Raw genomic sequence first — 15,907 nt, 5'->3', positions numbered from 1 at the left:
AGTGAGGAGTAGTTAATAGCTTATGCTATAGAGCTGGACTGCTAGGTTCTGCCACCTACTAGTTGTTTAAATTTGGGCAAGTTTAATCTTTCGGTACTTTAGTTTTCTCATCTATAAAATGGTAATAACAACCATATCTACCTCATATCATTTTCTGATGTCTGAGGATGATACATATGAAATTCCTGGAATAGTTGCTGGCTTATCAAAAGTACTGGATAAATATTAGTTGTAACATTTATTACTTTCAGGTTTTACATAAGACACTGTTTAAAGCCTTTAGCATAATGCCTGCTAAATAGTTAAGAGCTCGACAATGTTGGCAATTATTATTAATGGCATTTTCATCTTTTGGTTCTAGTTCAACATTCTGAAGCCAGAGATCAAATCTGTTCCCTCCTGAACCTGAGTGCCACTCGAATACTTAAAGACATCCACCACATCTTCCTCAGATTTCTCTTTTAAAGGCCAAACCATATAGAGACTCTTCAGTGAGTCTTCAAAGAGCATGGTTCTCAGATCTTCTGACATCCTGTTCAGCTTCATCCAAGAATGCTGCAGTATGTGACCCTCTGAAAATGTGGCACCACCAAACTCCGACTATGATCTGATCAATAAGAATTTCGATGGAACTACCAATTCCCGTGGTCCAGATATTATAACTACTACTTACCATAACCTGGGTATAGTTATTAATGTATTCTAAGTATGTACTAGCATTTTTAGCAACTGCATCAAACTGTTAAATATTAAGCCTCTGATAACTAAAACATTCACATCTTTTTTTAATTACTGCTACTAAAGTTGATCCCTGTCTCCCCATCTTATTGAATTCATCTCTTTAATCTAAATCCCAAATTAGGTCTTTTTCCCTTCTCAACTGTTTCACAATGTATTAGAGATCTGAAGTCTCTGCCATTAGTAGTCCTGTCTGAATTGAGTTGCTATCATTTTCCACTGCCTTAATCACAGATTATGGGAGTACTAAGAGATGCTTTAGGTCAGTGATGGGCAACCTTTTGAACTTGGTGTGTCAAACTTCGCCCAAAAACTGAGCGTAACTCGGGTAGTGTGTCACTTTGAGGAAAAAACATTATTTCGCAAATGTTTCATCCTCAGGAGCAGCAAATGTTTCATCCTCGACATGCGGCCGCCTCAGCGGCCGCGTGTCATCAGAAATGGCTACGCGTGTCAGTGCTGACACGTGTGTCATGGGTTCGCCATCACTGCTTTAGGTGATCTAAATTTGATATACTCCTCCTTTCCCCATTGTACAGCACTGGCCCAATTTTTCCTCGATAGTCAAGCTCACCAGAAAGTGAAGATCAACAAAAAGTGGGTAAGTACCCCTATTATCCTTTAAACATGTCACAGAAAGAAGCTGTGTCTAGCACAGGGCCCAGCGGCAGAGTTCTGTGTCACTTCACTTAAAATCTCCGCCCAGGTCAACATGGGATTTTAGCACTTGTGCTCAAGTAAGAATGTGCAGTAAATTTAAGCGCTGATGCTAGATGATGAGAACACTGGAGTGCTTTATAATATTCTATTTTGTGTATATTGAAAATTTACAAAATAAGAGGTAACTATCACAAGAAACTAAAAGTTTAAAGCATTCTTTTAGGGAAGACTAAGATACAGGGGGCTAATTGTTTTTCCCTTTAAACCTTTAGTTTTAAACTTTTTAAATATGTACAGACATTACTTTAATAAAGAAAAGGAGTGTATCAAATTAAAGTCAACTCCTCCAAAAATCATCATTGAATCATGGACATAGAATATTTTAATGTCATCAAATGATATCTACTCTAGACTGCACTTTAAACAAAAACTATTTAATGACGCTGATAAAAAGTATGTGTACATGTATATATGTACATATATATGTACACATGTATATACATGTATATATATACATATATACAAACACTTATAACTCCAAAAAGCATAATTTGCCTAAATCTTAAACTGAGTTTAAGCCTAAAACCAAACTAAACAAACAAAAAAAAAAACCCTCCTAGAAAAGAAACCTCCTAGAAACTGCCCAACCTTTTCTCTGGTAATGATTAAATATGTTTGATTTTATAATTGAAATGCTTTAGATATATTTGGAATCAGTATAAGATTTTAAAATATAAAATATCTAAATATTTCCATAATGGATACTTATTACACCTACTTGGTAAGTGATTGAGCTTTCTGCTGTAGGAAAGTATCTCTGTGTATTTTAATGGCTTGAAGACTTTTTCTGTCTAGAAGTTTGGCAGCTGCTGGTATTTTCTGGATCAAAAAATTATCAGGAAACCAAATAATATTAGCAATTAAAGTGATGGCTGGTACCTGAAATAGTAAATATAAGGGGAAACAAATCATTAAATGCAGGCCACACAAGTTATTTAATAGTTCTACAATACACAATGAAAGATAATTATTTATTTTAAGAAAAAGTAACCATGAAAAATACTCATTAATATATTATGAAACAAATTATCTTACTATGGTACAGCGTTAAGACATTCCTATGTCTGGTACAGAGCATGACAAGAATTTTATCCTGCCTAAATATTAAACAACACACATATGTACACACATACACACACTCTCTTTGATTTTAAGATGAATATATGCAAAAAAACAAATAGAAATCTTCATGATCTTCACTTTCACTCTATATTAAAAAAATAAATAAATAGGCAAGATGGTTGGGTTCTCATGGTCACATATTACTTGATTCTTCACATAAACTAAATTTTCAGTTTTTAAGTCAGGTGCCACATCATGGAAATAACAAAGATGCAGAAAAATTTTTTTTTTAATTTTTGATTCAATAATGAAAATGAGTGGCAACAAGAGGAAGAGAAAGAGGGTAGAAGGGCCCAATTTTGGGGAGGGGGGAGAGTGGGACATCTGTAATACTTTCAATAATAAAGATAAAATTTAAAAATAAATAAAACAAAGAACTAAAATACTAAAATAGCAAACGTAAAAGAGAGAAAAAAGTAGTAATAGTAAGTTAATGTGTAAGAAGAAAATGTGGAATAAAACCACTAATATGTATTTATATTAAGTGGAATTATAAGTGATTTTCATTTACTATGTTATTCCTGGAAGGCTTGGAGATTTTATTTTATTTATTTATTTATTTATTTATTTATTTAGGCTTGGAGATTTTAAATGAATAAATATGTAAACAGAAATAGAATACATTTTAAAATATCCACTTTTATCCAAAATCTTTTTAATCTACTCAAATTGAAAAAAATAAAAGTTCCAAGTTCTTACCTTCTTACAAATGTCCAATAAAGACTTATAAAACTTTTTATCAATAGTTCGAAAAATTTGAAAATGTAGTACAAAGAGTCCACAAATTCCAATATACTTGTCTCTCTGGTCAATTTCAGAAGGCTCTCCTTATAAAATGATAACATGAGAGAAAAACAGAACAACTATATTTAAAATTCTACTTTCAAGAAAATGCAAACTTTATAAACAAAAAAACAAAAAATGCACTTTACATTACCAAGTCTGGCTTCAACATTTGCAAAAATTGAGCGAATACTATGTGCAAATTCTTCTGCAAAAGTGCTATTTTTTGACACAGATACTCCTCCATTGAGAGAATCAAACTGCTGCTCTATACAGGCCTAGAGAGGAAGCATTTAAAGAAAAGTTTACTCTCAATAATGTTATTAAACAGATTAAATACCCTGTGTGCGATAAACACCTACATTAATCATTTTAATTTTACTAACACTGAAGTTCAGGTTTTTGCCTTAATCTAGTATCTAAATCCTTTTGAATGGAAAATTCACCTGTACTTACATAACTGAGTACTAGTTATCCTATATAATAAAAGGATAATATGCAAATAGACTGAGTGGCGGGACGACCAGTCGCTATGACACATACTGACCACCAGGGGGCAGATGCTCAATGCAGGAGCTGCCCCTGGTGGTCAGTGCGCTCCCACAGGGGAGTGCCGCTCAGCCAGAAGCCGGGCTCGCGTCTTGCGCTAAGGATGTCCAACTGCCGGGTCTAAACTGTCAGTGGGACATCCCCCGAGGGCTCCCGGACTGCGAGGGCACAGGCCAGGCTGAGGGACCCCTCCCCCTCCCCCCCCGAGTGCACAATTTTCGTGCACTGGGCCTCTAATGTGAAATAAAACTGAAGCAAAAATCTATAATTCAATATAAAGAGATACACTCAGTGATGTATAAAAGATGTATCTGATGAAGCACTGGAAAACATGTTTTATTATTTACTTGGCACTTTTTAAAGTAGAGTTTATTGCTGGGCCAACATGGCTCAGTAGTTGGGCATCAACCTATGAACCAAGAGGTCACGGTTCTATTCCTGGTCAGAGCACATACCTAGGTTACAGGCTTGATCCCCAGTGGGGGACGTGCAGGAGGCAGCCAACCAATGATTCTCTCTCATCATTGATGCTTCTGTCTCTCTCTCCCTCTGCTTTCCTCTCTGAAATCAATAACAAAAATATATATATTTTTTAAAAGATCAATTTTGATCTTAAAACAATAAAAGTAGAGTTTGTTTTTCCTGTTTACAATTACTTTCCTAGCACTTTATTACAGCATGTAATAAATGTCTCCTGGAAAAAGAATCAATGACAAAAAAATGCCTTCTGGACCTGTCACTGTGGCTGCCTCCCTTCCTAGCCATGGAAGAGCATTTTCTTGTTTATGGCAAAGCTGTCACCATTTAATTGGTATCAGATTCTGACTTGCACAAGTAACATTCTTCACTTTTAAAACCCTGGAGGGTGCTGGGTTATTGCGCAAAGATCTGTTTTTCAAATGTTTGTTTCTGCGAAGTTGAACTAATTGTTGCAGTGGATGATGGGAAATATAAGGGATCAAGAAATCCAGTGACATGGGTGAAGTCTCCTGTAGCTTCCTGCAGTGCACAAGACAAATGTGATTTCAAGTCAACAGCTCCAGGATTGAGTGGAAAATGATGTGATGGGAACAAAAGAATGCTCTGGAAACTATAGAGGAAGTCTTTTCAGTATAGGCCTTACTGTTTTTTTTAAGTAGTAGAATAAGTGAGTGCTTGTTATAATTAAATAAAATGCTTGGTTCATCTTTCATCTGGAAAAAAAAAAAAAGACAAGGATAATCCAGCAATTCTAGCAGCTCTCTTCAGGAAAAAGCCTGTCTCAGGCAGAGGGCAACCACCTATTGTATATGTTCCTTGGACTAGAGCAGGAGTAAGAAATTTAACTAAAGGTTTCCCTGACCCCAATGGGTTTGCAAAGGAATTTGATTGAACTGTTAGAACATATTACCCCAGCTATTCTAACCTATTTCAATTAATACACCTTCTGGTTTCTGAGACCAGTGAAACAGAATAGCTGAGTAAGGTTTGCTGGCATACTCCTGTAGAGGATTTTTTTACATTAAATTTAACGGAGTGACATTGGTCAACATGAACATACAGGTTTCAGGTGTAGGTTTCTCTATTATAAGATCTGTATATTGCACCACGTGCCCACCACCCAAAGTCAAATCTTCTCCTGTCACTATATATTAGGACCCCCTTCTCCTCTCACTCCCTTCCCTCTGGCAACTACCACAGTGCTGTTTGTTTGTGTTCACAAGTTTCAGTTTTGTTTCCCACATATGAGTGAAAGCATGTGGTTCTTGGCTTTTTCCGGCTGACTTATTTCACTTAGCATGGTGTTCTCAAGGTCCATTCATATTGCAAACTCCTCGAGGATGAGAAGATGCCAATATCAGATGGACACAGCTATCCTCTGATATCACCAAGGCCTGTATACCTATTGGGAAGTAAAGATTTTAAAGGAACTTCCACAAGAGGAAAATAATATTGAAATTGAACGTTTGTTGAAGGACATTCCAATGCAACCTTGGGCCCTTTCCAGTACAGATATTGATAAGATCAAGTCCTGTTAAAATAACTATTTAGCCCGGTGAGTGTGGCTCAATGTCTGAGCATCACCCATGCACCAAGAGGTCATTGGTTCAATTCCTGATCAAGGCACATGCCCTGGTTGTGGGCTTGATCCCAAGGAGGGGCGTGCAGAAGCAGCCAATCAATGTTTCTATCGCTCTCCCTTTCTCTCTTTCTAAAAAATCAATAAAAACATATTTTTTAAAAAAAATTACCTTCTGAATCTAATGGATTAAAAGTTAAACTGATATAAATAAGAGTTGGGATGAATCTGTTAAAATTGTGATCATGTAAAATAGAAATTAAAGGTAACCTTGAAGTAGATATTACATGGAATGTAATGCAATTTCTGATAGATACTATCCAAACCACTGCTGCTCAATGGAACTTTCTGTGATGATGGAAATGTTCTATATCTGATATGATGGCTAACCACAAACTACATCTGGCTATTTTTTCTCCCAGCCTGTTGAAATATTATTGACATATAACATATTTATGTTTAAGGTATACAGTGTGATGATTAAATTGTATGCAGTTATTAAGCGCTTGAAATGTCGCTGTGGCAAAGGAAGTGAATTTTTTTATTAATTTAAATTTAAATAGTCACATGTGGTTATAAGCTACCTGGACTGTGCAGACCCAAGTCATATTCTCAGAAGAATTAAACAGATTTTTAAAAAGTAGTCTTACAAACTTAAATCTAGAGGTTAATAACAAACACAATACTTAACACAGCTGCTTAAATGTTAATCCTTGAATAGCTTTATCCTTTTACATACTTACGAAAGAAACAACCTTCACTCCAAATACAACTAGTACACTAATTTTGTTTGCTATTAGATACTGAAATAATTACATTTTAGTATACTAACAATGTTTTAAGACAAAGCACTTCTTAAAAAAAATCTATTCAACAGTATGCTATAGAGGTATCTATATATATAAAAGCCTAAGCGAACGTTCAACTGGTAACTATGACGCGCAGTGACCACCACGGGGCAGACGCTCTGACCGGTAGGTTAGCTTGCTGCTGGGGTCCGGCCGATCAGGACTGGGCAAGACAGGTAGGACACACCCTGGAGCCCTCCCGCGGTCCCTCCCCAGCCCCAATCGCCCCGACTGGGACTGGGTGAGACAGACCCCTCCCACAGTCCCTCCCAGCCGGCCAGCCCCTATCGGGATTGGGTGAGACGGCCCCAATCGGCCCAGTTGGGACTGGGCAAGATGAGTCGAACATGCCCTGGAACCCTCCCTCGGTCCCTTCCCAGCCCCGATCATGCATCAGGCCCCGATCATGCATCGGTGGGGTCCCTTGGCCTGGCCTGCACCCTCTTGCAATCCAGGACCCCTTGAGGAATGTTGGAGAGCAGGTTTCGGCCCGATCTCCACAGGCCAGGCCAAGGGACCCCACCGGTGCACAAATCCGTGCACTGGGCCTCTAATCCTATTATAATTCTGAACTAGGTCAACTAATATAAGCCCATTTACTCTACCCTAATTCAGCTCTCATACCTGAAATATCATTCCATCAAGTAACTGCCCTTCTAGCTTCAGCAAGAACTTTTCAAATGGCTTTAGTTTTTCTTCCTGAATTCCAAATTTTGAAGGATTGTGATGGACAGATTTCAGTAACCTTGTGGAAGATCAGAAGAAAGACCATAAGTTTGCCTAATAAATTTTTAAATTAAAATTTTTTCCAGAAATCAAAATTTTATATTTGTATTTCTTTTTTGGCTGTATACATTTGAAAATCTGAACAAAAAAAAAATCCCAATACATTTAATTTTTTAATCATGCTTTTTTATATCATCTTAAATTCAGACATCTGGTGTTCTCTAGATACCAGACATTTAGTAATACTTATAGATGGAATAAAATAAAATGCCTTAACTTAAAAAAAAAATCTTGGGAGTATACAATGAAATAAAACCAAACTCAGGAAAAACAACTGTCACTTAAATAGAACCCAAGGGAAAAATAATATGAGTCCTAAGGTAGTCAAAGACTTAGGATGCCTGCCTGGCTGGTGTGGCTCAATTGGTTGAGCATCATCCCATGCACCGAAAGGTCACCAGTTCGATTTCCCATCAAGGCACATGCCTGGGTTTCAGGTTCGGTCTCTGTCAGGGTACATGCCAGAGGCAACCAATTGATGTTTCTCTCTCCTCTCCCCTTCCTCTCTCTCTAAAATCAATAAAAATATATTTGTTAAAAGAAGACTTAGAATGCTTTATACAAGTGTATCATACTCTCAAATAAACCCATCTGAAATTAAAGAATGGTTACTATGTTCATAAAAACATCTGACCTGAGATCCTTCTAAATATATACCTTCAGGTCTTTTAAAGGATCTGCACTATTTATATTTGTTTACTTTTACTAATACAAAGAGAATATTTTAATTGGCTCACCTTTTGTACATAGTCCAGTGGTCTTTTAATGTGATATGATTATCAATAATTTCATCCAGGGTAAGCAAAACTGTTAGCAGCTCTCCCAAGTGCTCATACATAGTCTGTCAAAAGACCTTTAATGATTACCATTTAATCACTAGTTAGAAGTTAAGGTTCATGTGGATTTTTAAAGTTCAACACATTTTAGCTAATTATTAAATTAGTTAAAGCAGTGGGTAAACCAGTTTTACTAAGCTACAGATGTAACTACTGATCCTCCGATGGAATAATTAGCTTTAAATACATAAACATTTTGCCCAATATCTCATCCTTAATTGTGGCATCACAGATTTGTTTCACTCTCCACTCAACTTGAAGAATCTACACTGGGCTACTACAGATTTGTTTCACTCTCCACTCAACTTGAAGAATCTACACTGGGCTACTACTGGGAAAAACCAGGAGTTACACTGATGGTGGGTCAGTGATGCCTCATCAGCTTCACAAATGAAAGAGAACAAATTCAAGAAATAATCCTTTAAGAGTCTTGCTATACTTGTACTCCCCGATCATACAAACTCCAAAGTAAAATATAGTAAAAACTAGTTTTACAGATCAAGTTAAATTACTTTTACCTGAAAATGAACTCCAGTTGTCTCTATAATTTTGGGTGCAACCCTATAATAAAATAACACTGAAGTTAAAAAATATATCCTTTTTTGTCATAGTTCATTTTTATTTTAAGGAAAACATATAGCAGCAGGAGCTCGTGGGATTTTAATATGAATTTATCTTTATTTAGACTTTAGTCCATAAAATTTAAGAGAGCCAAGAAATTACTACCTTTTCTACTTTCCCAAGAAGGAACTAACTTATACATAAAGAGTCTGGGCTATTACCCAACTCAGTGGGTAGGGATATGACAATATGTGGTCCATGTATAATCTTAGTCATTTAAACCAAGCCTAAGAGGGAGAGAGAGAAATAACAAAACTGATATTCATTTCTTTCTAAACTATTAGAATTTCCCAATTCCCAACTTGTTATCCTACCCAAACTGGCACTGAGGAACTAGTCTTCTCTTCAGACAGGTTTATTTCTGAGTTGTTATCCCTACTGAAAAACAGTGCATTCAACAAGGATTATATCAAAATCAAAAGTCCCAGAATAATTCAATTTTACTTCCTACAATTTACTCAACAATAAAGAATTTAAAGTAGTACTTATAGCCCTGACTGGTATAGCTCACTTGGTAGGGTATCATCCCATGCACCAAAAAGTTGAGTTGCCAGTTAGATTCTTGGTCAGAGCACATGCCTGGGTTGTGGGCTCGATCCCCAGCAGGAGGCATGCAGGAGGCACCCAGTCGATGTCTCACTCTCACATCTTTCTCTCTCTCCCTCCTCCTCTCTCTAAAAGTCAATTAAAAAATATTTTTAAAATAGTGCTTATATATCAAAGCACATATATTCCACAAGACAGACTATCTTAAGATTAAACACGCAATCAAATTTCATCTTTCTTGAGCAGGGCTATGGTGGGGCCTTACAAACCAGGTATTGAGTACACACTAGGTACTGCAGGGATTGGGGAAGCTACGCTCTCATTCCCCTGTGCCATGATGACAGTTTCAACGAAAGGACAGAACAGAAATATCTGGCTGAGGGGAAACATGAGAATGAAAAACAGCTAACACTGTCTTCCAGTTTATAAAAGAGAGTTAGGATGTAGCATGGTATGAAAGAACAATGAATGGATTAGGGAACAAAAGAATAGTACCTAAATAGCAATGGAATCTTGGCAAGTAATTCCTCTAGGCCTCAGTTATCTCTTCTCACCACTGAGAATCCCTAGTCACATACCTAAACAAAGTTTATTGTAAGGTTTAATTAAATAGTCATGTGCTTAAGCACAGAGATACAGTCTGGGAAAGGCATCGTTAGGCAACTTCGTCATTGTGCAAACGTGACCGAGTGCACTTACACAAACCTAGATGATGGTACAGCCTACTATACACTTAGACTATATGGTATTGCCTACTTCTCTGTAGGGGAGAAAAAATAATTTTCCCTCTATCTCTGGGTTCTTGGCTGAAACATCCCTATAATAATAACAAAACAAAAAAACAGGTTTTATTTTAGTACAGGAAGCGAGACACTCTTTAAAAATGGAGATTCCCTTACAAATGTAAATGCCTTTTACAAAGAGTAACTTTTCCTTGGTTTTGAGAGCTTCTCCCATGTCTGTTGTTTTTTAAAATTAATGAGCCTAAAATAATCCTTATGTCATACAGACATACTTCAGGGCAGTGGTTCCCAATGTGGGGCACATGCCCCACAGGGGGGTAATTTGATTTTTAAGGGGGGCAATTCAAGAATGAGTTATTAACAGTGAATCTTTTGCATTTCTTATGGTTCTAAGGGCCTCATATACAGTATATAAGTATATATTGTGACATATTTATACATTTCAGTTCTCTATTACATGTTTTAAAACTTTGCTATTTTTTCATATCACTTCATTTTTTTTTTTTTACAATTTCTTCCTCAGTACTTCAACTGTCCTTTCGTTCTTTTATTTTTCTCTTGCATGGATGCCATGTTCTTTGGAAGCTTGTTTAGACCAAGTTAAAGGCCTTTTAGACTTCCTCCACATGAATAGGAGTTCACTTTTTTAATAATAAGAATTATATGTTCCAGGGAGGGCATCAGGATTTTAGAGATGCTTAGGCAGGGCATGGCCAAAAAAAGGTTGGGAACCACTGATTTAAGGTGACAAATTGTTCTTCTACAGCCCCTAGGCTACAAACCTAGGATGTTATGTACTGAATACTATAGGCAACTATAACACAATGGTAAATATTTGTGTAATACATTGTGCAATAACATTTACAGCTACGTCACTAGGTGATAGGAATTTTCAGTTCCCTTATAAGTTTATGAGACCCACCATCATATATGCGGTCCATTGGTAACCAAATGTCATTATGCAGCAAATGACTATAGTAAGTGTGGAAATTTTTAAGTATAAACTATTAATCATGCAAAATAATTATTTTATGATAATAACAACGGTGAGGACTATGAAAATTTAATCATTTTTCTTTACTTAGGGCAGTAGTCCCCAAACTTGGAAGATCATTAGAATTACTCACTACATTTTTTCATATAGATTCCCACTCCCAAAGTTTCCGTAATGAGTTAGGGAACCTTCAATGTAAAGGAGGGAGGAAAGGAGTAAGAAAAAACATGGTATGTTGCCTTTTTCAATATAATCAAATTTCTTTAAGATTATTCTGTCCACATTCTCATTCAGACAGATAATGGGTTTATTCACGATGATAGAAACTGTCTCATTAACCTATCATTTTTCTATTACACACATCAAGTAGTATTTAAAATGAGTGTTCAAAGAATGCTGAACAAGTGGATGAAGGAATGAATGAGGGAACAAAACACTAATTCAGGTAATTAGCTAGTTTTAGAAAAACATTTCCTATATCTCTATTATAAGTGCAAAAATATTTCTAAAATCCATTACTTGTTATTGATATAGAGGACAGCCAACTGATGGACTACATTCATCACCACTTCATAGCACCTCGTAACAAAACAAGACAGTTCCTGAAATGACAAGTTGGGTATATGTTACAAAGTTGCTTTTTAAATGTCACCATTTCTGACTGAATTTTAGGCTACCAATGTTAAAAACAAAATAGTTTTCAAATAAGAACTCCAGTTAACCTGCAGCCAACTTCAAGTATCCATCAAGCAATCAATTTTTAACTCATCTCTTACATCCCAAGGTCATTTCTACCTGTCTGACCCCACATTTCCTTCATACTTCTATTTTAAGTCTTATGTTTTACTCATGTAATTCCTAAATAACAAAGACAGTTTCATTCCTTCGTTGAATATCCAATGCCTAGCACAGTGGCTAACCCTCAACTGCTTCTTAATATATATCTGTCCTATCAAATGAAGAAATGAATGAACATCTGAATGAATGAAAAAGCACAAAAGCTGCCAGTTTTAGAAAGTATGAAAATGAGGGAAAGGAGTCTCCAGAAATCACTCTGACATAACTTCAAATGTTTACCTTTAACCTTAGTTACAAACAGACTTGGCACACAGCAAGTGAAATAGTATTTATCCCAGGAATATGTTTGTGATTAAATAACTAACTTGCATCTACCATGTCTCACACCTCCTAAAAGTTTTTCAGAACCTCTCAACTTTTAAACCTATATAGAAACAGATTGTATCCTAACATACTTAAAATCTGATTAAACCTGTGACTGTTCTAAATTTTATGCTCCATGAGGGCAGGAATTTGTTGGTTTTGTGCACTGCTGTATCCCAGCACCAAGAATGTTTTGTAACATATGCTGCACTCATAAAACATTTGTTGAATGTTTAAAAACGGAATTTAATGCAGCTGTAAGATCCAAAAACAGTAACATTTTTTAAAATGAAAATAACGCATTTCAATTTTACTTAACAGTCTAACTTTACATTTCTTAATAAATTTCTAAAGGTTTAATAAAAGCAGAGAAAAGAACAGAAAATGCAAGACAAGGAGCACAAAATAAGAAGGCAAAAACAAGTCCAGATATATAATAGACTGTATAAGATAGAAATAGAATAAATTCGCCAATTAAAAGACCAAGATTTTCAGATTGGATTAAAAAAATAAAAATCCAAGCAGTTTTAAAGAAACACAACTAGCGCTGGCCAGGGAGCTCAGCTGGTTAGAGCATCTTCCCAATAAGCCAAGATTGTGGGTTCAATCCCAGTCAGGGCCATACAAAAATCAACCAATGAATGTTATGTATAAACTAGTAGCCCGTTTGCACGAAGATTCGTGCAATAGACCTTCATTCACCTGGCTGCCTGCACCAGTTTTCTGCCGGCACCAGGGACCCAGGCCTTGGCTGTGGCCACCGCCTTCTGCCTTCTTTCAGGGTCCGGGCTTAGCCCCCGGCGGTGGCCTTGGGCTCGGCTGCACCAGCGTCCCTGCTACAGATCGCAGGAGCCAACCCCCAGTGGTCTCCTGGGATTGGCACAGGCTCCCCGCTGGCGCCCAAGGCCTCGGGCGGCTTTCCCGGCCTTGGGCTCCGCCACACCCCAACGTCCCTGCAAGGGTTTCCTGGTGGGCGTGGTTGATGGGCGTGGCTTGGTTGATGGGCGTGGCTTGGGCGTAGCGAAGGTGCGGTCAATTTGCATATTTGTTGATTATAAGGTAAGATAAGCAGAACAAATCAATGTTTCTCTTTCTCTCTGCCTTCCTCTCTCTCTAAAATCAATAAATAATTTTTTTAATCACCTAAAACATAATGACACTGAAGATTGATTGAATGAAGAAAGATAAATCAAGAAAATGTTAACTCATACAGCTGGGGCAGTGGTATTAATATCAGACAAAATAGACTGTTTGCATTATTTCAGCTAATTACTATATATAATATATACTTACATAATTACATATTGTATACATAATAACTATCATCATAGTTTAAGAAGGTCACTATATGATGATTAAAAAATTCAATTTAGCCCAGCTGGTGTGGCTCAATGGTTGAGCATCGACCTATGACCGGGAATCAAACCTCTTGGTTCATAGGTTAATGCTCAATCACCGAGTCCTCCAACTCTTACATAACCAATTGTTGACATTAAATCTCCTCTTTTGACATATCTTGTGTGAACTGTTTTCTGGACTGGACCGTGACTGACCCATACCATAATACAGGATAATTTTAACAAAATGCTCTCAAAATTAGGCCAAGTAGACCAAAGGAAGTAGTAAAGATACAAAAGATCTGAACAATATATTAGCATTTTTGATTCAATGAAATAATCAAATCTCGTATCCAACAATCAGAACATAGGTGGAATTTGGGGTATTTTTACCTCAGCTCCAATTTTTGCTTTTATCAGATTGTACAAGCATTGCTCTTTAATGGAGAAGAAATGTAAGTTATTTCATTCTTTTGAAAAAAATTAAACCAAAAGACCCTAGAATAACTAAAACTTTGCAGTAATATCTAAATTGAAACATTTGGTTAGAAGATCAAGTGCAGTTGCTTTAAACACCTCGCCATTGCTCATGTAACAGCTTAATCATCTCCATTAACAACTTTTCCTGACATAAATGATCTCTTCCTACCTGGTACAAAGTTTAAATTATTTTAAAAGGTACAATCTCCTAAATTACAACACAATGCCAACTAAGTATCTTACCCTCACAGTACAAATTTTTAGCATTTGAAGGTTTTAGAAATTTTTTAATTATGTGTAATTTACTCAAACTTTTCAAAGAAAAACCTCAATAAAAAGTAAAAATCAATTACCTGTAAGAATGAAATAAATCTCCCCATTTGAATTTGGCAATCACCTTCCACCATGCTAGAATCTGTGGCTTTAAAAGGCAACACGAAGAATTTTATTTCAATTGTTTATATATAAACTCAATCAACACCCAGAACTAAAACTATGATTTTTATACATTAGTACATCTTCTAATCTGTATAGCATTAACAGAATTTTTACACTGAAGAGAAAAATGAGAAAATCATTAATTACACAATTGAAAGTAACCATCTATTTCACTATTTAATAAATTCAAGGAAAATTCTTATATAGTTACAGTGCTTTATCCTATATAATAAAGCGTAGTATGCAAATTGTCCCCTCTACCAGAGTTCTTCTGGGAGTTCGACCAGGAGCGGGCCTGCCAGGGGAAGGGAGGGAGGCCCCAGCCAGTGGCAGCAGCAGTGGCAGCAGCAGGCAGCCGGGGGGAGGGAGTACCCAGCCAGCAGCCGGCAGTCGCTAGGGACCCTACCAGTGCATGAATTTTGTGCACTGGGCCTCTAGTAGTTTATTAAAAAATAACAAATAGACTTTAGAGAACTTGCTGCTGCTTCTTCACTCAGGTTTTCTTATCACCTGTTCACCAAACAAACCAACAAAAAAATCTGAATGCTTATTTTCTCACACTAATACATTATGGTAGTCCTAGAATTGTCTGTTAACTTTTTGTTCATTTCAGTATCACAACACTACAATGTGAAATTTTAAAACTCACCTCCTTCTCCATAGAACAAGAGACCATTATAAAATTTAGTTTCAGCCTGTTTTAAAAAAATTAAAATAATTATACAAGTTGCTCTTTTGTTTTTAAATTACTAGGCTCTCTTAGTTATCCAATTTATAATAAGCAGAGGACTACATCACTTAAAAACAATTTCACTCAAAAACTGCTTAAAATTCAGATACACTCAATTTATCTTTGGAGTACCAAAAGTATTACTTATAGTCAAAGTTATTTCTGGATTTCTTTAGCCTTTACTTTGTACCACATCCTCCCATTATTTCATGGGAGAACAGAAAGCAAACACATTATCAAAAAGGTAGAGAAAAAAAAGATGGAAGTTTACCAACTTCTTTCAGAGTTTTGATTGCTCAGGGGCAAGGAAACACAAGATATTTTTAAAATTTAAAGCTTTTTTTAAAAATTAGCTCTAGCCGAGCTGGCATGTCTCAGTGGTTGAGCGTCGACCTATGAACCAGGAGGTTACGGTT

General features: G+C 36.4%; 1 protein-coding gene and 1 non-coding gene across 2 annotated transcripts in view; one reads left to right on the top strand and one right to left on the bottom strand.

Annotated features, from left to right (window-relative positions):
• The window catches only part of WASHC4 (WASH complex subunit 4), a 59,711-nt gene that overhangs the window by 39,070 nt on the left and 4,734 nt on the right, over positions 1 to 15,907 (bottom strand). Inside the window, exons 5-13 of the mRNA XM_008144731.3 lie at positions 15,411 to 15,456; positions 14,677 to 14,744; positions 11,865 to 11,947; positions 8,960 to 9,002; positions 8,343 to 8,446; positions 7,444 to 7,564; positions 3,518 to 3,641; positions 3,280 to 3,407; positions 2,177 to 2,337 (exon numbers count right to left, since the gene is read on the bottom strand). Coding sequence (XP_008142953.2) covers positions 2,177 to 2,337; positions 3,280 to 3,407; positions 3,518 to 3,641; positions 7,444 to 7,564; positions 8,343 to 8,446; positions 8,960 to 9,002; positions 11,865 to 11,947; positions 14,677 to 14,744; positions 15,411 to 15,456 — 878 coding nt within the window. The remainder of the gene's footprint in view (positions 1 to 2,176; positions 2,338 to 3,279; positions 3,408 to 3,517; positions 3,642 to 7,443; positions 7,565 to 8,342; positions 8,447 to 8,959; positions 9,003 to 11,864; positions 11,948 to 14,676; positions 14,745 to 15,410; positions 15,457 to 15,907) is intronic.
• On the top strand, positions 4,618 to 4,755 carry LOC114232718 (small nucleolar RNA SNORA24). Its single transcript, XR_003618808.1, has one exon. It is a non-coding gene; the product is annotated as a small nucleolar RNA SNORA24 (small nucleolar RNA).

This window comes from Eptesicus fuscus, chromosome 7 (genome assembly GCF_027574615.1).
Source record: "Eptesicus fuscus isolate TK198812 chromosome 7, DD_ASM_mEF_20220401, whole genome shotgun sequence".
Taxonomy (NCBI): domain Eukaryota; kingdom Metazoa; phylum Chordata; class Mammalia; order Chiroptera; family Vespertilionidae; genus Eptesicus; species Eptesicus fuscus.
The sequence above is the reverse complement of the archived record's forward strand: the minus strand, read 5'-3'. Positions and strand labels throughout refer to the sequence as shown.